At 34.7% G+C, this 25,344-nt stretch overlaps 1 protein-coding gene and 1 long non-coding RNA gene across 2 annotated transcripts in view; one reads left to right on the top strand and one right to left on the bottom strand.

Moving 5' to 3' along the window:
* The window catches only part of LOC128247290 (general transcription factor II-I repeat domain-containing protein 2-like), a 38,519-nt gene extending 22,477 nt beyond the window's left edge, over nucleotides 1-16,042 (top strand). Inside the window, exon 2 of the mRNA XM_089349431.1 lies at nucleotides 14,123-16,042. Within this exon, the coding sequence (XP_089205557.1) occupies nucleotides 14,624-15,004 (381 nt within the window). The 5' untranslated portion in view covers nucleotides 14,123-14,623 and the 3' untranslated portion in view covers nucleotides 15,005-16,042. The remainder of the gene's footprint in view (nucleotides 1-14,122) is intronic.
* LOC106881131 (uncharacterized) lies at nucleotides 14,086-25,126 on the bottom strand. Its single transcript, XR_016241164.1, has 5 exons — nucleotides 24,371-25,126; nucleotides 19,380-19,500; nucleotides 17,725-17,803; nucleotides 16,614-16,696; nucleotides 14,086-14,204 (listed from the first exon to the last, which is right to left on the bottom strand). It is a non-coding gene; the product is annotated as an uncharacterized LOC106881131 (long non-coding RNA).
* Nucleotides 25,127-25,344: the final 218 nt, after the last annotated feature.

Raw genomic sequence — 25,344 nt, 5'->3', positions numbered from 1 at the left:
CAAAACTAAAATATATAATTTTTGCATAATTAAATTTTCCTAACATAAGAGAATATTTAAGTTTGGGATGAATTTATATATAGACAGTGTTAGTTCATCATAGATAACTGTGTCACTCTGTGAAATGGTTGGCGTTAGGAAAGACATCCAGCCATAGAAACCATGTGCCAAAGCAGGCATTGGAACCTGGCACAGTCCTCTGTTTCATTGGATCCACTCCATCAAACTGTCCAATCCATGCCAGCATGGCAAACGGATGTTAAATGACAATGATGATGATAATGATGATGATGATGATGATAATAATGATGATGGTGATGATCTGTTGTGTAGATCATCTGATGTTATATCATCAAATCATCTAACACCATAAGTTATTATAGACTAACATAACACTAAATAAACTTTAGCAGCAAGAGTAGCATATGCTATGAGCAAACATTTTCAAAGGGCCTATGCTAAATACTTTATTAGTATATTACTATATTGTCTTCAAAATGTATGAAAGACTAGTAGTTTAAGGATGATCTAGTACTTGGAATACTTTTGAGATCCAATACACTTTAGATTAAAAGCTTGTAAAGTTTCCTTTGTGATACAATGATTCTTCACATGCCCTACAACTATACTGCTATACAAGTCTTCATTATTGTTAAATGGCTGGTTGTGTGAAGTTGATCCAATACTTAGAATACTTTCACCATCAAATACACTTTAAAGTAAACAAATTACAATAATCAAATTGAATAGCAACAATAAATGGGCAGACTTACTTTATTTTTGTGAAATGTTAATTAATAGACATAGCATTTTAATTCTCCATTTTGATACATTAAACTTGTTATACAGTAATTAAGTTTAATTAATGTTTTTCTTACAAATAAGATCAGACAAACAAATCAGGTTATTATCAAATGTATTTTGGACTCTATAATGCTAACCATTCCCATTAAATCAAATTGAGACTTTTAATGCAATTAAGCAAAGCTACAGCACAAATAACCAGTATGAATTAATATAATCACATTTTTATGACAGACCATTGAATTATATTAGGATTGTGTATCAGGAAAGAAGATTTAACTTGTGTATTTTATGAACTGGCATAGTTAGAATATCAAATAGAATGAATCATGGTATTTGTTCCAACTCCGTATGCTCAGTGTTCAAATCCCACCAAGGAATTGGAAAAGCAGTAATATTATCAAACTGGATGCTAGATACTTTATTTCCTTTGATTTGAGATTAGAACATTTAGACAAAATTAAATCTGAATTTTATAAAAATGCCTGCTGACATTTTTTCAACTAACCATTTTCGATGTTATTTGAACGTGTGTTTTATCTGATGAATTTACCTTCAAAGGGGAAGGAATCTCTTCTAGGTTAAATTTTGTTATGTTGAAGAATTATGTATATCTAAAATCTAGTTCTTAATCATTTTTATTTCTACATAAATTAAAGCTCTTAAAGTTTCTTTTTCTTAAAGATTTTAGCCAACAGTTATCTATATATGGTCCATTTCAATCTTCTTTTAGAATTTTCAGCATGGCATAACCCAAAACAAATCAACTATGCTAAATTCAACGAATTTCACAAAAAAAAAAAAGATTTCTTAAAACAGAAAATAGTTGACAATCTAAAAACAGCTTAAAAGCATATCTTGCTTTGTGTTTTTTTTTCATCTTAAGTCATTAACTACTTGGCAGTAGAGGAAAGAGCATAGAGAACAAAGGACTATTGTACTACAGGTAAAATATTTTCATTGTAAATTTATCTTGCGAAGAAGTTTTCTGTTTTTTGTTGCCATCTATATACATAAAACACAGGATGTGTCTGTCATGTCATTATAACTTGAGATCCACCAAACCGATTTTAATGAAATGTTACACATGCATTACATAGGGTCCATGGAGTGTTATAGGCCAAAAATATTTTCAACTTCTTGCCTAATGCGGGTTCAGTGGCAGATGAACCGCATTTTTAAAGTATTTTCACAGTGTTAAGGCCTGTAACTTGAAGGGTATCCAGTAGTTTTCCTTCAAATTTGCAACAAACATTAATCAAGCTTCTTGAATTGCTGTTAACTAAAAAAATTTCTGATGCTGACTATGGGCTCCCCACGAAATGCAGATTAATCCGGCTTGAGTATACTGCACTGGATTTTATCTTTGTTTTAGGCCATTTTCTGACGATAAAATATTGACACTACTCATGCATTATAAGTAGCATATAATATTTTACGAAAACCTTTTTGTCCAATTTGGCAGAGGAAATGAGAACATTAAAATTTTTGTTAGTGCCCTGTTGATGCTACATGTTACCATCCTGCACATCACTGGGCCATGTGTGTGTGTAAGTGTGTGTGTGTATGGCTGGGTAAAGGCAGAACAAACCCATTCAGCCATTCTCCAGAACTGCCCTGTTAATGTTCCACACCTCCAATCCTGCACAACACAGCATGGGCTGGCAGCATGTCTGCTTTCTATGTCATCCATGTCTGAACTATATAATGCAAAATGTTAATACAAAAAACAAACTGCTCTTGTGACTCACAGCCATTTGAGTTTGACCATGTGGTCACTTCTGGAAGCTACGTTCACCACCTGCAATTCCTTCCCCTGTTTAGTCAGACAAGTAAATACAGTGTCCCAGAATTAATGATGATTTGAGTGAAATTGGATGCAGTTTTTTAAAACTCATTTTTATTTATGTTTATCAAGCTTAACATGTGTTAAAAGAGTATAAATTTTGAATTTTGCTTATAATTTTATTTTCATTCTTGTTGGACCCCCTCTTATTTGTCCATGACAGTTTTTTTTCCAATTTGGCAGCAATAATTTTCTTTATCTCCATCCTCAGGATGGAGCAATTGTTTAGCTGAGCTTAAAGAACACATTCAGTTAGCAGTGCAGGAGCTAACTCCTGAAATGCTTCAAAATGTGTTTCACAATGCTAAGGAGAGATTTGACATATGAAGGAATACAGACATGTTAAAAATTTTCAATAAAAGTTTGACATAAGATTTATAAATCTATTTGTTTTGATAATAGACATAAAATCCTGTCAGTTTTTTTTTAATTTGCTCAATTTCATTGAAACAAATAGTTAATTCTGGAACACCCTGTATGATGTAGCATTGTTAGTTGTGTTGCTCAAGTAAATATTAAAACCAAAGGTCTTCTCGCTGTAAACATCCCATCTTTTTGTTAAGCATATTGTATCAAGGAGTATATTATCCAAAATGTATTTCTCCTTTATAGGTATGGCTGTGTGGTTGGGAAGCTTGCTTTCCTACCAGGTTGCCTTGGGTTCTATCCAACTGTGAGGCACATTGGGCAATTCTCTTTCATTACAACTCCATGCCGACCAAAGCCTTGTGTATTATATAATTGCCATTACAATATTGATATATAAAATACCACATACAACTCACTTATTATTGTCATATAATAAACAAACGGAAGTTTGTGCATGAAATTGATCTTTTTTCTACTTCAATTATTACATGTTTTTTTCTTATAAAATACACGCATACAAGAGGAGTAAATCTCTCTATATAATAACACTTTAAATGTGGCTCCCGAGAAAGTATGAAAGTAATTACTCAATCAACGACATGTATTACTGCTAGCATTAAATGTTTATGCTATTTTGTATTTTCTTCCCAGGTGCAGAGAATGATTTCAGGTTGCTATTTCTGGATAAATTAACATGGAAAATCCTTTATATTCATCTTATTGTGACAATTTGCCATCAATTTTGTGGATTAAAATAATGGCCAGTTCTTCCAAAGATGGCTTGCCTGATGAATTTGCCTTCAAAGGGGAAGGGATCTCTTCTAGGTTAAATTCAGTTTTGTTGGCATTGGCAGGCAAAAGAGAAGTTTTATTTCTCACACCTAAATATCTTGAAGAACATTGTCAAAGTTTTAAAGCAGGATTTTCTAAACCCTGGAATTTTGCTCTCACATGTAGTTTCTCTTATTGTGGCTGGATATTATGTGACTCTAGGCCCACATTAATAAGATGTTTCTCAGCTCTTAACTCTCTCTGGAAATTTACACTTTCTTTTATTTTATACTATTCTCTTACAAATATACACAACAAACAGTGAATTGTATATATTATTACTTAGTATTATTAAAGATGTTGAAGCTATTTCCCTTTCTCAACTTGTCATTACATCAACATTTAAACTCATAACATTACTAAATGGTACTTGTTTCGACAGTTTGTGTTCTGAGTTCAAATTCTACCATGGCCTGCTTAGGTAGCAGATTTAATTTATTGCTTGGGTTTCTTTATCAGAGTCATCCACTCTGTTGTAAGAGTTCAGGTTAGGTCTTCATCTTAGCAATACCTTCCATCTTGGGAATACCTTCTCCCAATCCCACCAGCTTCAGAAACCCAGTAAAAAGGTCAAGGGCATCACTCTTCTTACTTGACTGTTTGAAGAAAACAAAAGTTGCAATGCTGAATATTAGTTAATTCATATAACATAACATTTATACATTGTGTTTTGGGGCTTGGCTTGAAATGAAATCAAAATTTAGAAGGAGATTCACCTATTCAAACTCACTACATAATATACTGGCATCTTTCAAGTTTAAACTTCTAGATGTTTCAAACATGTTGGTCAGTAGGTAAATAGCAAGGTTTTTGTAAAATAAGAGAACACCTGTAATAATTTTGATCATTTTCCATCCTGTGGTAGCTGATCTATATACACTGGTTCTTGAAATATGGAGTTGTATTCATAAAGTTAATTATAATTTGATAAAATTGGTGTTTAATGTAAAGCCACTTTTTAAATTTAGGTCCCCCTTTTTAAAATTTAAGGCCCCATTTTTATAATTTAGGGCCTTTTTACAGCATATGGCTAAATGTTGGGCCCAAATATAATTCTACCCTGGACTAATACCATCCACATATAGCCAGAAACACTGAAACTATGCTCTAACCTTAAAACGAAACCTCGTAGACATTAGGAAACTTTATTTTCATTTAAATAAAAAGCTTATATTTCATAGTAGAGAGAAGACATCTGAGACTATTACCAAACCTCCATGTCATCATTTTAACATCCACTTTCCCATCCTTGCATGATTTAGTTGGAATTTGTTGAGGCAAATTGTCTATATCTGGGTACCCTTCCTGCCATCAATTTTCACCTGTTTCCTGGGAGGGTAATATTTTCCCCTTGACCAGACATACTTCCAAGAAAACTGGGAACAAATTACAGAGCTTGTATGATGATGACGCTTGTTTACAGCTACTACATGATGTTAAGATAAGAAAACTCAAACACACATATAATCACACACATATGTAATATATACATATAAACAGGCTTCTTTAGGTTTCCATCTACCAAATTCAGTAAAGTGATCAATCTAGAAATGCTAGAGTACTGAACTGAAGGCTACATTAAATTAAGTTTCATCTCTGTAGGTTTTCGATTCAAACCCAAGTTTTTTGAAACACACCAACCATATATTAGCTCCTGTTGAAAAGATGTAAATGTTAGAAATAACAGCCAAGTCTCCTTCAAATCATAACCTACAGCCTTTAATAAGAAAAACAGACATTATATTATGTTGTCCTATGTATCCCTAAAAAGACAGGGTGGTCATAGCTGGAATATATTCAACCATATATTGATCTACTTGGTCAGGATTAACCTAGGGTTAAACAACCTGTTCCATACAAAAATATGGATATGGAAATATAAATATAAAATGATAAGTTAGAGGAATTAAAAAATTACTTTAAATAAGACAGTGCACTTAAAATACTCTTAAATGAGACAAGAACTATTTCAATAATCAATAATTATATTTGAATAAAACAGGAATTATGTTTAAATATTGTCAAGCTTACTTAAATCTGAAAGGATCTATTTACACAATTCAGAGTAAATATACAAAACAAAGGATGATATTAACTCTAGTTAGGAAATATATGAGACATAATTGCAGAAATATTTAGACTTGTGCAGATGGTCTATGAAGACTTATAACCTTCAAAAGATTATTCTTCAAACATTAACATCAGAAAATATATTTTATTATACTTTGATAAATTAAAAAAAAAAATCCTTTAACCCTTTTGTTACCATATTTCTGTTGAGATACTCTGTCTTTCTTTCAGTTGATTTTAAATATAACAAACAATTTAGTAAAATAACTTGGTTATCATTAATCTAGTGTTAGAAACACAAATTGTTACTAAGGTTTGGTGGAAGATTTTAATGCAGAACTTTTGAAAACAAACCATTTATATAACAGACTCAGAGTCAGTTTCAGGCAGTTTGGTATCAAAAGGGTTAAATATAGTTGAAAATAAAAATAAAATTCCTTTACATGGCAACCAACTAATTTAATCACATTTTTGAAGATGATTACCATTCACAGATGAAATATTCTGTCTATATCTAGCATTTTAGATTCAATTGATGAATTACAGACGAGTTTTATTTACAAGAAGCAGAAGCCATAAGCAAACATTTGATTTATCAGTGAGACAACTTGATATGTAGCTGAAGCAATATTTACTTGGGATAAAATCTATATCAGCATGTGGCAAGGTCAATATTTACATGAGGTAAGATCTATATTTGCATGTGACAGAGATTAATGACATATAGCAAGAAGCGGCCTCAACCAGCCCAAATATTTTACCTGTTTTATGTTCAAACCAGTCAGATCCAGCCTCTCACACTTATCCTACAATGTCTTTCTAAAAATAAACTATCAGAAAATCAAAATCTTGAAGGTGTGAGACAATGCATAATTAATTCAAAACAATGTAAATAAATAAGCATTATATTTGACAGAGTAATCTGAATGCTAAAGAGTTAATATCAGGGACAGTGCAGACAATAGGATCATAAACGATACAGTTGGTTCTGTGGCAGAACCAGATGCAATTGTGGTACAACAATAGTTAACAATAAAGAACTTATGAAATGAAATTCTGATACCCACCAAGATGTCTCACTAGATATCTAATTATTGCTGTGCTGTGTTTTGTTAATGAAAGTATAGCTGCTATAGAACCAAAGGGATGGAAAATATTTAGGTAGTCAGTAAAAGATCTCTCTCTCTCTCCTCTCTCTCTCTCTCTCTCTCCTCTCTCTCTCTCTCTCTCCTCTCTCTCTCTCTCTCTCTCTCTCTCTCTCTCTCTCTCCTCTCTCTCTCTCTCTCCTCTCTCTCTCTCTCTCCTCTCTCTCTCTCTCTCTCTCCTCTCTCTCTCTCTCTCCTCTCTCTCTCTCTCTCTCTCCTCTCTCTCTCTCTCTCTCCTCTCTCTCTCTCTCATTCCTTCTCTCTTTTACTCATTCTCTGTAAAAGGCAAACTTCATGAAATTTGTGTAAGAAGTATTATGTTTTATGACAGTGAGACATGACACTGACTGTGGAAAATCTGTGGAAATTGAAGTGTGTGATCCACTGGCTCTATAAGTGATGTGATCCACTGGTTCTATAATGTTTATCTTCCATGGGAAGATTGGGTAAAAGAGAGCTAAAAGAAAAACTAAGCATTTAAAGCATCAATCGAAGTGTGCAGGAGAAATGATTCCACTGATGTAGACTTATAATGTGAATGAACATTGAGTGCTGGATTTCAAAAATGCAAAGTGGTATTTGCTGTCGTTTGCTTACTCCAGGCCATCCTAACTCAGTTGACTTATAATGAAAGGTATTGTCAATTGTATCCTTTAACCAGATATAGTGTATGTAGGACTATATAATAATCATTTCAAGGCTGTCTTGCTGGCTAGTGCTGTTGAATGAACAGAAAGATTTATGAAGAAGCCTTGAGTTCAGTTGTCAGGATGCTGGGTCTTACAGATGAGACAACAAAAATGCTACAACTGATGATATGCTGGATATCTAAACTGTTTAACAGATTCAAACATAGAAACTGGATAATCCTTGATGCTACTGATAATGATGCTATTGATGGTGGAAGCAATATATATGGGATAGAGATATACTCATACAACACAACAACCAACAAACAGCATAGTTTACCTCAAACACACATTTTGCTTCACTTCTACAAATTTATTACTTCACTAGACATGTACATTAAAATTTAAAATAGAAATACTGTATAGATTGATAGGTTCTTTGAGATACAAAGAGACAGATGTTGCAACAAAGCATTCATACAACAATTAGATTACAGTCTTGTCTTTCATTATTTCCCAGTTTTTTCTTTGTTTATTCATTTGTTTGTTTTACGTTTGTTTTTCCATGATGACATGGATGAATTACTGGTATATTTTACTGTTAGATGCCCTTCTTGTTGCAAATCCATATCTATTGTCAAAAGAAGGATGCTTTTTTCCTCTTTGAAAGCTAGATGATTTTCTTGATAGGGAATATCAACAACTGTTATTGTTTTTAGTTCAATGCATTTATGCAAAGCTGTAAAATGTAAACACACACACACACACACACACACACATACACACACACACACACACACACACACACAAAAAAGGCACATGCACACACAAACATACATATATGTGTGTGTATAAGGCTAGGGGCTGCACGAGGTTCCATGGTTTGTTTTGACTTGGTTTCTTCAGTTGGATGCCCTTCCTAATGCCAACTACTTTACAAAGTATACTGGGTTTTTGGTTGATCTCAAAATGCTGAGAAAGAGATGACAGAGGATCAAGATATGTGACACATTGCAGTACTCCAGAAGACTAGGCTGCCACAACAGAATTGATATCTTAAAACCAAGGTGCCATGTAAAAAAACATTGGTGTGGGTGCTGGTGCCACATAAAAAGCACTGGTGCTGGTTCCACATAAAAAGTACTAATGATGGTGCCATGTAAAAAGCAGCCAGTACACTTTGTAAAGTGGTTGGCAGTAGGAAGGGCATGCAGCTACAGAAACCATACCAAAACAGACCATGGAAACTTGTGCAGCCCCTGACCTTGTCAGTTCCTGTGTTAATCTTGGCTTTCCTGCTGATGATAGCTGGCCTTGCCGCTTCCGCCGCCGCTTCCGCCGCCGCTTCCGCCGCCGCTTCCGCCGCCGCTTCCGCCGCCGCTTCCGCCGCCGCTTCCGCCGCCGCTTCCGCCGCCGCTTCCGCCGCCGCCTCCGCCGCCGCCTCTGCCGCCGCCTCCGCCGCATGTGACATGGCTCATCTTCAGAAGGATTGTCCTACTAAAAAACATTCAAGGTAATGTTGTGTGAGGCTTGTCATTCGGAAAGTCTCACAGGGTGCAGTCTGCCTATGTCTGTCCTAAAATGATGAAGTCTTTATGGCTGGAATAGTTCTTGTTGTAGGTCTGATAAATCAGGAATAACCTGGGGCTAAACAGCATCATCCTCATTACCATCATCATCATCGTCGTCATCTTTGTCATTGTCATCATCTTCGTCATTGTCACAGTTGTCATCATTGTCATCGTTGTTATCAACTTCATCATCATCATCATCATCATTAGCAACAACAGCAGCAGCAGCAGCAGCAGCAGCAACAACAACAACAATAACAACAACAACAACAACAACAACAACAACAACAACAACAACACTCCTCAATATTAGAATTAATAGCCCCATTTATTGTACTAGAAATAGGCACCACCAAAACCACCACCACTACTATCACCACTACAGTCACTGTTATCACTAATGTCGCTTCCACTGGCACCTCCAGCACCATGGCCACCACCATCTTTACCACTATTGATACAATTATTTCAAAACATCACGCTTTCCCTTCACTTTTGCTATTCTGTTGCACTGATTATATCAGAATCTTACATTTCTCTGTACCACCAGAATAAACCATTCACTGTGCTAGGCTGCTTGTAAGCATTGTTTTTTTTTTAGCTCTTTATAATAACAGTGTTCATTAAGGTTATTGGAAGAAGAAGAAGAAGAAGAAGAAGGTGGAGGAGGAGGAGGCTGAGGGGGAGGAAAATGAGGAGAAGGAGAATGAGGAGGAAGAGAATAAGAGAATAAGAATGAGGGGGAGGAGGAAAGAAGAATGAGAAAGAGAGTAAGGAGGGGAAAGAAGAAGAAAAAATGACAAAAAAAGGATGAAGAGGAGAAAGCAGAGGAGGAGGAGGAGGAAGAAGAAAAGGATGAAGAAAGAGAAGAAGAAGGCAGAGAAGGGGGAGATGTGGAGGAGAAGACAGAAGAAAAAGAAGAGAAAGGAAGAGAGGGAGAACGAGAAAGGAGTAGAAAAGAGCATCATCATCATCAGTTGTAGTAGAAGTAGTTTTGAGAGGAGGAGGAGGAAGAAGGGAAATAATAAAAATAAAAATGTTGTCTGAAAACAAAAGACAACCCAAAATAAAATAAAAATAAGATCCAGTTTTTACAATTCTAATATTGTATTTATTATTTTAACAACAAATAACATTATACTGAATAACATTAATTATTTGTTTCCATTTTTTGCTTTATTATTATTACTATTATTATTATTATTATTATTATTATTATTATTATTATTATTATTATTATTATTATTATTATTATTATTATTATTATTATTATATCTTGTTTTCCTTTTGTTGTATTGAAGGTATTGTGCAAGTATTTTGGGAATATTTTCTTCATCATCTCAGAGAAATAAATGTTTGCATCAACAAAAGAAATGCTTTGTTTGTTTAAATCTCTATTTATTCATTTAATTATTGCTTCTGTTTTCTTTAGATTTTCTATATGCGTGTGTGTATGTGTATATGTGTAAACTGTAGATTAGAAAAAAATCTACAGATGATGTAAAAAGTTGCTTGATAGGATAGGTATAAGAAGATTGGGACCTATGGATATCTCATGGGACTCTAAGTCTGTGTATGACTAGTTCCTTACTTAAGTGAAGAACTGGCATAATGATTAGAGCACTTGGCACCTTGAGTTCAAATCTAGCTGAAGTCAAAGACCCAAAAATGAACCAAATCCTCAAAACACATACAATCATCAAAAGTAAGGGGCAACCAAAATCAATGAAAAAGATTTTAACCCAGGCCAAATTACACTCAACAATAACCACTAAACCAACAGTAAAAAAATGCAGGAGACCCAACTATGGGATTTGTGTCAACTTAATAGAAGGATCGGAACACCGATTAGAACAAAGTCATAATTTCACAATAAAAACTAATTTTACATGTGCATCGGAGAACTTGATCTACCTAATTACATGCTCTGGATGCAAACGGCAATATATTGGACACACTAAAACAGCCTGCGTCGGAGAATGGCGGTACACAAATCCCAAATTAGGATCCCGGAAAACAGGAAAATACCTCTCAGTCAGCACATCGACGAATGTGCTTACAACAAATTTCCCAAATTCACAATGTTTCCACTATACAAATTCATTATATTCGTTTGTGTGAAATAAGTCTAAGGGTAAGGACTAAAAAAACCCTATATTACTTAATAAGTCACTTATATTCGCCAAGAATAGGACTAATTTATCAATGAATGAAATTAAAATAATAATCGAAGCTAGAAAAACTATAATCTCTCATCAAGGTAAATATTGGATTAGGAAGAATACTCCAGATTATTTCGATATACCCGTGGGCGCGCAAGACTCCGCTGAAGTCACCGACTTTGTTGGAATTTGCCTTTTACATTTACTCAAAGATGAATTCCCTGAATTGGAAGGTGGTCTTTACCGCGACGACGCACTATTCTTAGTTAGAAATACCTCCAACAGGAAACTTGAGCTATACAAAAAAAGATTACACAAATTCTTCAAGAGCCAAGGACTAGCCATCACCATTGAAAACGATAACAACTCAGTCAACTTCTGAGACGTTAATACATCATCATATCAACCTTACCATAAACCTAACAACAATATCACATACATACATGCACAAAGTAACCATCCTTATAATATTATAAAAAATCTTAACTCTAACATAGAAAGTAGAATTAACTTATCCAATGAAGAAACTTTTAACAAGCACAAAGACTACTACAATCTAGCACTTAAGAAGGCAGGATACAAATATCGAATTAAGTACAACAAAAACAATAGCACCTATTCTAATTATACCAATAATTATCAAGATAAGAACAATACCGATCATATTACTGAACCCACATCAACTGGTAAATTAGAAAACCCTGACACTTAATTAAATTCTCTCAATAATAATCATCAGCAATACATTAGCAACAGACACAAATCCTACAAGAACAATAAACATAATAATAAACACTATAAATATGAGCACCACAACCCTAACCTCACTAAAAGAACTATTAACCCTAATATTACCAACCCACAAATCATCAAATACACTGTTAATACTGTAATTAAACCCAAGTAAACAGGCAATAAATACCGAAAACAAAATAACTATAGATTGAAATAAGAACATGAAACCTACACACTTAAAATTCAAACTTATCCCACTACATTTCCTCCTTCTAATAATTTACATGACCGCAAAAATCATATTAATAAAGTTAGGAATAATATAGAAAAAAAAAGAAACCTATACCATATGTAAGAATAGATAACCCACAAAATATAAACCACTACGATAATAAAGAAAACAACAATAACATCATTTGGATCATAATTCCTTTTGCAAAACATCTAAAATCTAATTTTATTAGGTCCATGAGAAATGTTTTTTTTTTAAAAAAAAACTTTTTAAACTCTAAATCTGCAAAAATATTTAATAACAAAATGATCAGATTTAGATTTTCAGTATCTCCAAACCTATTTAGAATCATCTCTTCATTTAACAATAAGAAACTAGACCAATTCTATTATAAAAAGCTCCTTCTAATATTCCTAACCCCAATAACTCCATATTTAATAACAGCAATTATCAGAATAACCTCTACTTAAATTACACTCGCATATATATACATTATTTTTATGTAATCTATTTCTTTTACCATGTGTACTTAGATACACCACTCTCTCACCTATTCTAAACATTATTATTATTATCATTATTATTATTATTACTATCGTCATCATAATTTCCTATTGCCAATCTGTAAGTTACTTTTTACTTTTTACTATTGATATTTGAAAACATCTCTTTTCAGAGTTATTTATTTTGAATTGTTATTATCTAATACCTGATTAGCCTGTTATAGCGTAACATGCCTCACGACTTTAGTATACGTACCTTATTAGTATTTCCTCCTATGTTCTATATACTCTGAGAACGCATTAAAACCCTTTTCGGAGCTACCTTATTTGAATTCTTACTATCGGGTACCTAATTTCCTGTTATGACATAACTAACTTCACAATTTGGGTATTCATAACTTATTGGAAATTCCTAAAAACAAGATCCTCTGTAAGACAATTGGGTATTCTCTGTAAATGCACAAAAACCATTTTAAGGGCTACATACTTTGTATTGTTGGTATTGGATTAGCGAAACAATTATGAGAACGGAACCAAGGGATAAGCCCCGCTTTCCTGGGAATTACCGAGTACGTCAGCTAGTATATATATATATATATATATATTATATTTTACTTCTTGTGATAAATGCTTTATATGGAATGTTTCTTAAACATTTCTCGCTTATATTTTCAAACAACCGTTAGCCGTATCAGTTATTGTTCATACACAACTAGACTCAACACTGTCTTAGCATGTTTTTATCTTCCGTAAGTATATTATACATATCCGAATATATTATGTGGCACTCACTCTATCTAATCTTCTGTAACAATATAATATTCTGATGTATTATTTTTTATGTATTCTTTTGTTCGCACTGAAGGGAACAGTAATATGTAAATGATTTAATTATAATTATAATTAGATTAATTTCTAATTTTTTACCATGTTATTAGTATTACCGTTCAAAACAATCGTATGCATAGATGAAGTAAAAGAAAATTTTAACACCTTCTTTGCTCCATCTTTAATTATTTTTTGAGTTTCTATAGAATACGAGTTCTATAAAGGCTGATAACATAACTATATATATATATATATATATATATATATATATATATATATATATATATATATATATATATATATATATATATATATATATATATATATATATATATAATTTCTACTAATTGTCGTTTAACAAATTTGTAATCCGGATTCCTTTTTCATTTCTTTTCAGTTAGAATTGGAGGCACGCCGACTTAGGCGTGATAATAAAACAAAAAGACGTTGTACAAAATCACTCTCCATCAAGATGGCTTCTGAAAAAAAAAACCGGAAAATATCGGATGAAAATAGGACATTTCAAGAATGTTGGGAAGATAGCTACTTTGTGATCCAAAGTCAAGCACGTTCAAGTGGGAAATGACAGATTCAGTATCTTATTTGCCTGCAGAAATTGCCGTTCCCAAAGGGTACAATATCAAGCGTCACTACAATTCACAGCATCAAGACTTTGATAAGTTCGAAGGCAAATTAAGACATGATAAACTTTGTCAACTGAAATCATCTCTATCACAACAGACACATATTTTCAACAAAGTGCACAAATCGCCAGAAGATGTTGTAAAGGCCAACTATGTAGTCAGTCAAATGATTGCATAGACATCACCCTTTTACTGAAGGTCAATTCGTGAAAGACTGTTTGGTGAATGTTGCCCAAATCCTCTGTTCAAAAAATATGAAAATCTTTTCTGAAATTAGTCTTTCTGCTAACACAGTTGCTCGACGAATTACAGAAATGTCAACCAGTGTGGAGAAGCAGTTAATTTCATTATCTCAAAATTTTGATGTGTACTTCCTGGCACTTGATGAGAGTACTGGTATGTGTAACACTGCATTTTGTGCAATTTTCATTCGTGGCATTGACAAAGACCTCAAAGTGATCGAAGAACCTTTCGACTTAGTCCCATTGAAAGACACGACAACAGGAAGAGATGTTTTTAAAGCGTTGGAAAGTACCGTCAAAGGTGCTGGTTTGAAGTGGGAGAAGCTTGTGTCCGTAGCAACTGATGGAGCACCTGCAATGTGTTCTGAAAACTGGGGTGATTGGCTTAGTTAAGCAAAGCAACTTGAACTTGGCTATCAACCTGTTGTACCTGTTCATTGCCTGATTCATCAAGAGGCCATCTGTGGAAAAACAGTGAAGCTACGAAATGTCATAGATGTTGTGGTAAAAATCGTAAATATCATCAGAGTACGCAGTTTGAATCATCGCCAATTAAGACCTTCCTGGAGAAAATGGATAGTATAAATGGAGTACTGCTTTATCACTCTGAGGTACGCTGGCTAAGTCGGGGTAATGTTTTGGAGAGATTCTTTGCACTTAGGGAAGAAATAGATATGTTCATGGCCACGAAGCCAACAGATGTTCCAGAATTGGGTGATGATGATTTTTGTACATGTTTGGCTTTCCTTGTTGACACCACCAAGCACCTGAATACACTCATTTTGAAACACCAAGGTGAGTCAAACATGATTATGCTAATGAGTGACAACATCACTGCTTTGAAAATGAGACTAAGTCTGTGGGAGAAACAATTACTACTAAAAAACTTTGACCATTTCTCATCGCTGAAAACGTTGAATTCAGTAGATTGTGATGCATCACAGGAGTGTGTGGAATTTATCAACAAACTGCAGAGGGAATTTGACAGACAGTTCAAAGAGTTGAAGGAAATGAAGCCACAGCTTGATGTGTTTTCGAAACCCTTTGCTGTTGATGTTAATGATGTTCCTTTCTCTATTCAAATTAGATCTATTTACATCACATGTGATTCAGCATTAAAACAAAAGTTTTCATACATTGGAATTCTTCAGTTCTACACCTATGTTGACCCTGTGAATTATCCAAACGTCATATGTTTGTTTAAAAAAAGTGTTGTGTATGTTTGGAAGCACATATGTGTGTGAGAAGTTTTTTCAACTTTAAAATTGAATAAGACTTACCTGCGTTCCATGCCGATAGATGAACATTTAAAATCATCCTTGACAATAACCAGAACAATAATGCATGGAATTTCCAAGATGGTTAAGAAAAGTAACCAGTAGTTTTGAACAGAGAGTACATTACTTATCTCTCTCTCTCTCTCTCTCTCTCTCTCTCTCTCTCTCTCTCTCTCTCTCTATATATATATATATATATATATATATATATATATATATATGTATGTATTATATGCCATAAATATGTCTAACCATCATTGTCATCAGTTGTTGAGGAATAAATATGCTGTCTTTGCTTGAGAATCGAATTCTGGCGTCTTGATTTATGATCTGTTACTATGGAAATAATGGGAATCAGCATCAGGTATAGCTTTTTGTTTTTTGAAAGAATTCCAAGCACACGCAGAATAAATTCTGTAGTCCTTTAAGACCCCCACCGGCATGAGGTGTGGCCCTTGAGTCATTTGAATTGGAAACCTCTGCTTTAGACAATGTGTTCTTAGGTTCTTTGCAAATAGGTAAAAACAAAGACAAAAACAAAGAAGCCAGACGATCATTTTTGGAACGTTTTAGGTCATATGTCTGCCCATCTGGAGCTAACCACTACCACCACCACCACGAACAACATCAACAACATCAACCACATGTTACTACCTACTGTTGTGGGAGCTAGACAACAACAACGACTTGAAATGAAAAACAATAATAATAATAACATTAAATACCTTTACTTCTGTATTTTAATAAGGTATTAGTTATCCAGGAATGTGGTGCCTTGCAGTGACTGTGTAATAAATGGCTATGGTGACTGGAAAAAATGTCAAGTTGAATAGCAAATGATTGTGCATGTATTTATGCAGTAACAATAAAGTAAAAGCGAATTTTAAAGTAATCTAAGATTAACGTATTGACTGAGATATTTGACTGACTGGATAAAAAAAAAATCATTTGTAACCGTAACAAACATCTGTTGCTTTCCTCTTATAATTTCCTTTAACACAAATCTGATAGCACGATTCTTATCAGCAATCAATGCGAGCTACTCTGCCATTTGTTATATATGTATATGTATGTATGTATGTATGTATGTATGTATGTATGTATGTATGTATGTATGTATGTATGTATATGACTTCTTGATAGTATCTTTCTGCTTTTAAATATGCTCGTAAATATATTGTCAGATTCATAATCAACCTCATTTTCAAAGTAAAAATAAGAAAACAAAAGTCTTGTAACTTCGACTGATACATACATACATACATACATACATACATACATACATGCAAGAACAAAAGATATCAACCACATACCTGATGCACAAAAGGGACAGAGATGCTGGAAAAGCGGCAAAATGTGAGAATCGATGCAAACTTTGTGGAGTCAACACCAAAGATATCACCCACATCATAAGCATTTGTTCGAAAATGTCATCACGGTGTTATCTACAAATGAGACATGATGTGGTAGCTGGGACACTGAATAATGAGATCTGTCGGAAGGATAACTCCGAGGACAAAGAAATAGGAACCCACGATATGGTGAAAGTCATAGCCACTCAATAAAAAGGAGTGCTGGTGAAATATCCCAGTGAAAACCTCAATGAAATATAGGCACAGTAGACCTGATATAATGATTTGGGATAGAGTAAAGAAACTGTACAGTTTAGAAATCAGCTATTCAGCGGATGTTAACATAAAGCTAAAGATCTGCGGAAAGAATACCTAAGCTGAACTATTGAGAAATCTGCAGTTACTCTATCCAGATTACAAGTTTAGGTTTATACCTGTAATTTTGGGGGCACTGGGATATGTAACACACTGCCTAAATACCAACCTTGAGAAATTTGGCTTCTCGAAAGGAAAAAGCTGATTCTAAGACTACAAATTCAAGCCATCATTGAAGCTGTAAAAATCTGTGAAAAATAACAGAAGTTTATCATTTAAATATATATGAGCATGTCTAGATATGCAACTATATGCATGAAAATATATACATTAAACAAAATATACGAATCTGCACATATACATACATGGATAGATAGATAGATAGATAGATACATACATACATACATACATACATACATACAGACAGACATTCGCACACGTGGCGTTTAAATTCGGTCGTTTTGGTGCAGAGGACTATTTTTGCGTGCTATCGAAACGTACGTAGGTTTTTTACTTTTAATTTAAGCTCTGTAAAAATAGTATCTTCCCGCCAAAAGCTTCGACCATCTCGAACAAAGCAGTTGGTTACCTTCTTTGGATACATGCAGAGAAGCGGCTTTTTACAAAAGATTGTAGCTTTAATCACACGGTAACATTGGACTGATGAACAACAGCACATTACTACAATATGTGACATGGCATGACATGAAACCAGGATCAGCACTCGCCAGTTGTTGAACTATGAAGAAAATTACCAGTAGACTTTTGAGATGAATAAGTGTCTGTAATAATTCAATGAATAAGTTTGGAGAGATTTCTTGATCGGCAACATGAACAGCATGAGGAGGTGCTCGGATATAAAAAAGCTAACTTTTTATATATTTCAGTGTGAAGTTATTTTGCCAGCATGCTATGTTCGTTGAAAAGAAATACAGCTCTAACTAGCAAAACCAACCATCGAAACACGCACAATGAACAGCATTAGCAGTTTGATAGATTTTGTTCTCGAGAAAAATACTAAAGGTATGAACCACGATTAAAAACCAAAGCAATAATCATAATGCAGATAGGATTGCTGCCAATACATGGAGATAAGAACAGCTTACGAACATAAATCAATGACAGTTATAAGCAGCTCCAAACGCAGCCACTAAATTAAAGAACTATTATGACACGAGTTGATAGACTTGCTGACTGGATGTTATCTATAATCGATCAAGTTGCTAAATAACACCCAAAACAAATTGAAACTTCCCAGGCTTGGGGCATGTCTTAGTGTTACAATTACCATCCGTCAACAGATGGAATTAACCGACATCGATCGAAATGATAAGAAGCAACCAAAAAGAAATGGATTGGTTCTCTCGAAAAGAACATCGGTAAACTATGAGAAAGCATTGGATGTTTGGATATTATCACTGGATGTAATGTGAATAATAAACCCACGACCCAATATAGATATTGGTTCGTAGGTTTATTATTCACATAACATCCATTACAACTTTAAAAGAGATTGTCCAAAATCTACAGATCGCACTTAAATATGAACTACGAGCAGTACATAAAAAGCTTTGTTATCTATGAAATTACAAGAATCTAAGACTATCAGCTGTAAGTTTGCATTAAAATCACAAACTGTATATAATAGCATGAAAGACCACACCATCGACGTTGTAAATGTTACTTACAGGATGATTTTGAGTGTGGTGATGATGGTGGGTTGATAATATGGACAATTGAGTTTCACAAGGAATATCTCTCCTAAAACATAACATCGCCAGTGAAACTCTCCTGTTATTGCAAAAGTATCGAATAGAAAATTACCTGGGAGAAACTTGGTCAGAAATTGATACAGGAAGCTAACGTTTTACTTGGAAGGAAGCCCAAGCTAGTCTGTTGACAAAACAATGGATGTTGAGCTCTGACAGTTGCACAGGCGACACTCCTGCAAAAGAAACAAGGGGCATATGACCAAAAATTATAAAATGCTACATATAAATTGTTAAATTGTACACAGGTTACTGAAGTATATTTCTCTAAGATCTCTATGAAATAATGTAGTGACTGGTGAGCAGGCAGGAAGAAAGGAATTTATTGATCTACTGAAGAAGTTCTCATCAGCAAAGATGTCTTTAAGGATGCAAAGTAGTATCATCGAAGTCTGTGTTTAGGACTAAATTATAAGAAAGCGTTTGACTATGCTTGAGTCAACTATGTCTCACTCATAGATGCTTGAGTCCACAATGTTATTCATTCCTAGATGCTTGAGTCCACTATGCTATAGACGATACTGTTAAAAGACAAACATCGTTGTCCATACAGTTACTACAAAGAATTCAAGAAACTAATGCTGTCACAAACAAAATTAGGCTATCGACGAGGATATTCCAGGGTGATAGCTTGTTTGGGATACTGATCGTCTTAATAGTTTGTTCTTGTCAGCCCTGTTGAGGAAATGTCAAGTTGCATGCTAGGATCTGCAAAAAAAAAAAGAAAAAAAAAGAAAGAAAATGAACGCTTCCATATCACTTTTTAGAAGATGCTCTTCAGCTGCATTTAAAGTAATATTCATGATATTGCGAGACAGTTGGCTACAGCAGGGTTGGGATATAGGAAAGGTTTTAAGTTAGGATAAATATTTATATTTAGTAGTCAATAGCTGGAAGCCTATTGAACAGTGAAAATATGCAATAGCTTGCTTTGTCTCCCCTGTTTCCAAAGAAGAATGCTAAAGATATTTTGGAGTAACAAGGGAATATTATTTACATTATTTACATTATTTACATTCGACGGATATTTGTCCTCATCTTGTTTGTTGTTAACACAACGTTTCGGCTGATATAACCTCCAGGCTTCTTCAGGTGTCTTGGGGAAATTTTGAACCTGGGTTCCCATTCCTAAGGTATTTTTCGATGTTATTATTATTATTATTATTATTATTATTATTATTATTATTGTTCAGGTCACTGCTTGGAATCGAACTCGGAATTTTGGGGTTAGTAGCCTGCGCTCTTAACCACTAAGCCATATGCCCGTAGGCAGGGCCTTATTTAGTGTATTGTTAATCAAAAAGTTGAAAATCGCTGTGTTAGAGATGTTAATACTATTGGTGACGTAAATCGTCTGCAGTCTATTTAAGTATAAGCAAACTTCAGATCGAGTCTTGGCCTCATAAGCCACACAATGCTAATAGTATGGTGATTTCCTACCAATACAACCCGATCCACCCACAATCTCACACATCTCTTTAACTCTCTACATCAATGTAAGCCCTTTTACATATCCCTGATCAAGATACATGCACTCCAAATTCTCATTATTTTTTTCCAAGCGCAACCTGTACGAAACTATCACCCTCTCTCCACCAAATGCGTCATACTTGAGGAAGATGTGAGTGAAGAGGAAGGTGCCCAGTACTACTAAATTTGCTGAAAGATGGGTAAGTGTAACAAATGTTGCTACAATATGCAATGTGTATTTTTGAAAGGGGTAGGAGGCGCTTAAGGAGGAGATTTTGCTGTTATTTCTAGCCAGTTGATGGATCATATAAATATTCCTTCCTTGGCGCAGTTAGTTATGTTAATGAGTGTTTAAGAAAGCATTAGAAAAAATCAGGCAATGAAAAATACAATTAAATTTATTTTCTGCAAATTCAACCTACAAGCAGTATAGGAGAAATATTTTAAAAGTCAAGATGTAATTCTATACTTTCGTTGATACTTAAATTCCAGAGATGGAGTTTTGTTTCTTAGAAACCGATTCCTTCTATATTGGAACAAATCAAAGAATTAAAAGAAGAGAGGTGAGTCTACTATTATGAAGGTTTAAAGGAAGAACTCGTCTTCATGCAGTCGATTTAGAAGAAATCAGCTTGTTCTAACAAAACTACCAGATCTTTGTACTAACATGTGGGGCCAAAATCAACTGAAGAACAGAAGCGTAGACATATTGCAGTGCAGTGTGAGGAAACGAATCACAGATCTTTTGAGTGCAGTTCTATTAACCTATACACCTGGCATTCTTCGTTCTCAAAACATGCTAAAAATATTCTTTCAAAAGTAGCACCATATATTCTGCAATCCAGATTCTCTTGACTTCTTCCTTCAAGAGTATCGAATGAAATAGAACCATAAAGATTAAGAAGTTCTCAGATGGAACAATAAACTATATATACATATATATGTGTGTGTGTGTGTGTGTGTGTGTGTGTGCGTGTGTGTGTATGTGTGCGTGTGTGTATATATGTATATGTATATGTATATGTATATATATATATATATATATATATATATATATATATATATATATATATATATATATATATATATATATATAACACTTAATTTTCTTTAGAAAATTATGCAGAGTCGAAGAAATCAATAGACGTAGTGGAAGTAACAGCATGGAAAGTTCCGGAGTGGAATGTTGAAAATAAGAAATGGTATTGAACGGGCATGGAGAGGGTAATATGTAATTGTTAAAATCGTCTTTTATTGATCCACGCACTTAAAAGATAAGTAATCGATATTATTCAGTAGTCCATTATTGGGAAGAATTTTACGAGATATACGCCTCCAACTCTTTTAGCATTATTATCATTGCCCTACCTATTAACATTTAACTACGGATATCGTTACCGCCTCAAAAAACAACATTACTACTACTACTACTACTACTACTACTACTACTACTACTACTACTACTACTACTACTACTGCTGCTGCTGCTGCTGCTACTACTACTACTACTACTACTACTACTACTACTACTACTACTACTGGTTTCAAATTTGAACTCAGAACGTAAAGACGGACGAAATGCCGCTAAGCATTTTGTCTGACGCGGTAATAACTGTCAGCTCAACGCCTTGCTGCAGCCGCTGTTTATAATAATAGTAATAATAATAATAATAATAATAATAATAATAATAATAATAATAATAATAGGAGAGTGGAGAATATCAGCAAGAGGATTTGAAAATAACCGAGGAAATGATCAGAGATCACTGCAAGAAGATTCCTAACTGGAGAGCGCCTGGCCCAGATAGGGTTCAGGGCTTTTGGCTTAAAAACTTGACAGCTCTGCACAAGAGAATTGCAAGATAGATGGACGAAATACTGAGTAGCGACATCCAAGTACCGGCCTGAATGACAAAAGAAAGAACGGTACTATGCCAGAAAGACTCAAGTAAAGGGAATGCGGTTGGAAATTTCCGACCAATATCTTGTTTGCCACTGATGTGGAAACTGATGACGGCCATCATATCAAACAATATCTACTACCAGTGGAACAAAAAGGGTGTAGACGTAAGAACAGAGGAACGAAGGATCAACTACTAATCGATAAGACTATCCTGTTTGACTGCAGGAAGACAGACAAAATATTTGGTGATGGCATAAGTGGACTACAGGAAAGCATATGACATGGTCCCACACTCGTGGATTATTGAATGCCTTAAGCTGCTTAAGGTCTCCCACAATATCCTGAAGTTAATACAAAACTCAATGACAACGGGGCGAACTGAACTCACAGTACGGGGAGATAAGCTGAGAGAGGTAAATATCAAAAGAGGAATCTTTCAAGGGGACAGTCTGTCGCCTCTCCTATTTGTTGTCAGCATACTGCCACTAACGAGCGTTTTAAGAAAGATGCGTGTGGGGTACATGCTAGGCAGGGCGAAAGTAAACAACATGTGGCTTATGGATGAGATAAAGCTATTCGCTAAGACTGAGAAAGAAATTCAGAGTTTAACGGTAACTGGGCAGATGATTAGCAAAGACATTGGCATGGAATTTGGGATCGAGAAATGTGGTGCAATGATTCCCAAAAGGGGGAAAATCAGTAAAAGCCAAGGGATCAAGCTGGAAAGTAATGAAACCATAAAGGAAGTCAGAGAGGAAGGATAAGTACCTGGGTATCATTGAAAGAGATAAGATGAATGAACACAAGATGAAAGAAATGTACAGGAAAGAGTATTTGAGGAACAAAATTTGAACAAAATTTGGCAGGACAAGAAAATACACAGTCAGTTCTTGAAGAATTAAGATGAGATTGATTGGAATAGAACCTGGCAATGGCTGCAGAAAGGAGACTTAAAAGGGCCCACTGACGCATTAGTGTGCACCTCTCAAGAACAAGCTCTCAGAACAACCTATTCCAAATATCACGGATTTTCTCTATTACCGTCATATCTAATCACCTTGAATCTCGCCAACCTCTATTTATTTGAGTCTAAGTCATCATCTTATCGTTGATAAAGATCTGCTGGTGCGATTTCCACAGACCTTCATCTCTTTATGATGGCTTTCTTTTTGTAAGGCCTGAGTCAGAGGTAAAAGGTGGTGTATTAGTTTTAGTGTTCTCATCTAATGCTTGAGGAGGAGATTTTTTTCTGTGGAGGTGATAATAACGGTGAATTTCTCCACCACGGCGCAAAAGGCTTTAACGTGTATCGAATTCTCCCACACGAAACATTTGGGTTTTTCCTCTCTATAAATACCAGTATCTGCCCGCATTCCCTGAAACCGAAAAAGTTGGGAATGTGATTGATTTTTGCTAGAGAAACCAGTATCTAAAAATCCATAAGAATTCCAGTCCTGTTGAGTTGTGGGATGTATTTCATACCCACAATCTCCCCATGCTCCAGAATGGCTAAAACACTTGCCGGATTTCGATGAATCGGTACTTTCTTGACTCAAATTCGAGCCATACTTTTACCCATATAATGGGAAGTCATTATAAAGGTCTGGAGTGTTCAAGTAATTGCTACCATTCTTCTGGTTTCTTGTTCGCTGATGCATACAGAAGCTACTTACTATACCTTACTTTTTCCTTTCTATATGTGTAGCACTGACGGCCACATTTTAGAGGTATTTTTCAGTCTCTGCCAGAGTAGGAAATTTAAGTTTCCTCTTCTTGTGAGAAAGCATTTATACACAATAGTGTTTCGTTCAGAGTTAGTTTTTCCCTCCTCACTAAGCGACAATGTAATTTTTCTACTGGAGGGTCTCTCCTTTCAGACCTTGCACCGAATGCACGATTCACTGACTAACTATCCTCGAAAAAGATAGAATTGCTCTCGTGGCTTTATATATTGTTATTGTTGTTTTCCATATAGGTTTTGTTGTTAATACTAATGTCGTCCATGTTACTGTTGGTGACTACATTCTTGTTTCCGTTCACGTTGTCGCTGTTGTTGTTGCCGAAGCTGTTGTTTTACTGTTTTTGCTGCTGTTGGTACCTCTGCTGCTACTGCTGATACTGTTGTACACATTGTCCCTACTGTTGTTATTGTTATTGTTGTTATTGTCACTGCCATTGCTGCGGCTTGTACTGTTGTAGGTATTGCGGTCGTCATAGCAACAAGACTAAATTCCATTACCTTGATTCAATAAATTTATTTGAGCCAACTCAACTACCATTCACATTATGTTCCGTTGTCATGGTTATATTGGGCATCAAAACTGGATCACTGAAGACTGTCCATAGTCGGCTATTATTATTTTGTATTCCAACATTTTTTTAAATCGGAAAAAATACGAAATCCTTATTTTCATAAAAAATGCAAAATAACATTGAATTTCTATCCGAAAAAAAGGGGTGTTATGAACAGAACTGCTGCTACCGTGAGCTAGACAACACCAGCGAAATAGTTATCACAAAATAATTGACTGGACAGGCCACAATAAGTCGAAACGATTGTTAAAACTCTCAAAACTCATGATGCTCCGAGTTTCCATGACTTTACAACAGCAGCAGCAGCAACAACAACAACGACGACGACGACAAC

This window comes from Octopus bimaculoides, chromosome 3, assembly GCF_046866305.1.
Source record: "Octopus bimaculoides isolate indiv1 chromosome 3, ASM4686630v1, whole genome shotgun sequence".
NCBI classification, from domain to species: Eukaryota; Metazoa; Mollusca; class Cephalopoda; order Octopoda; family Octopodidae; genus Octopus; species Octopus bimaculoides.
Note: the sequence above shows the minus strand (reverse complement) of the source record. Positions and strands in the feature narration are given on the sequence as shown.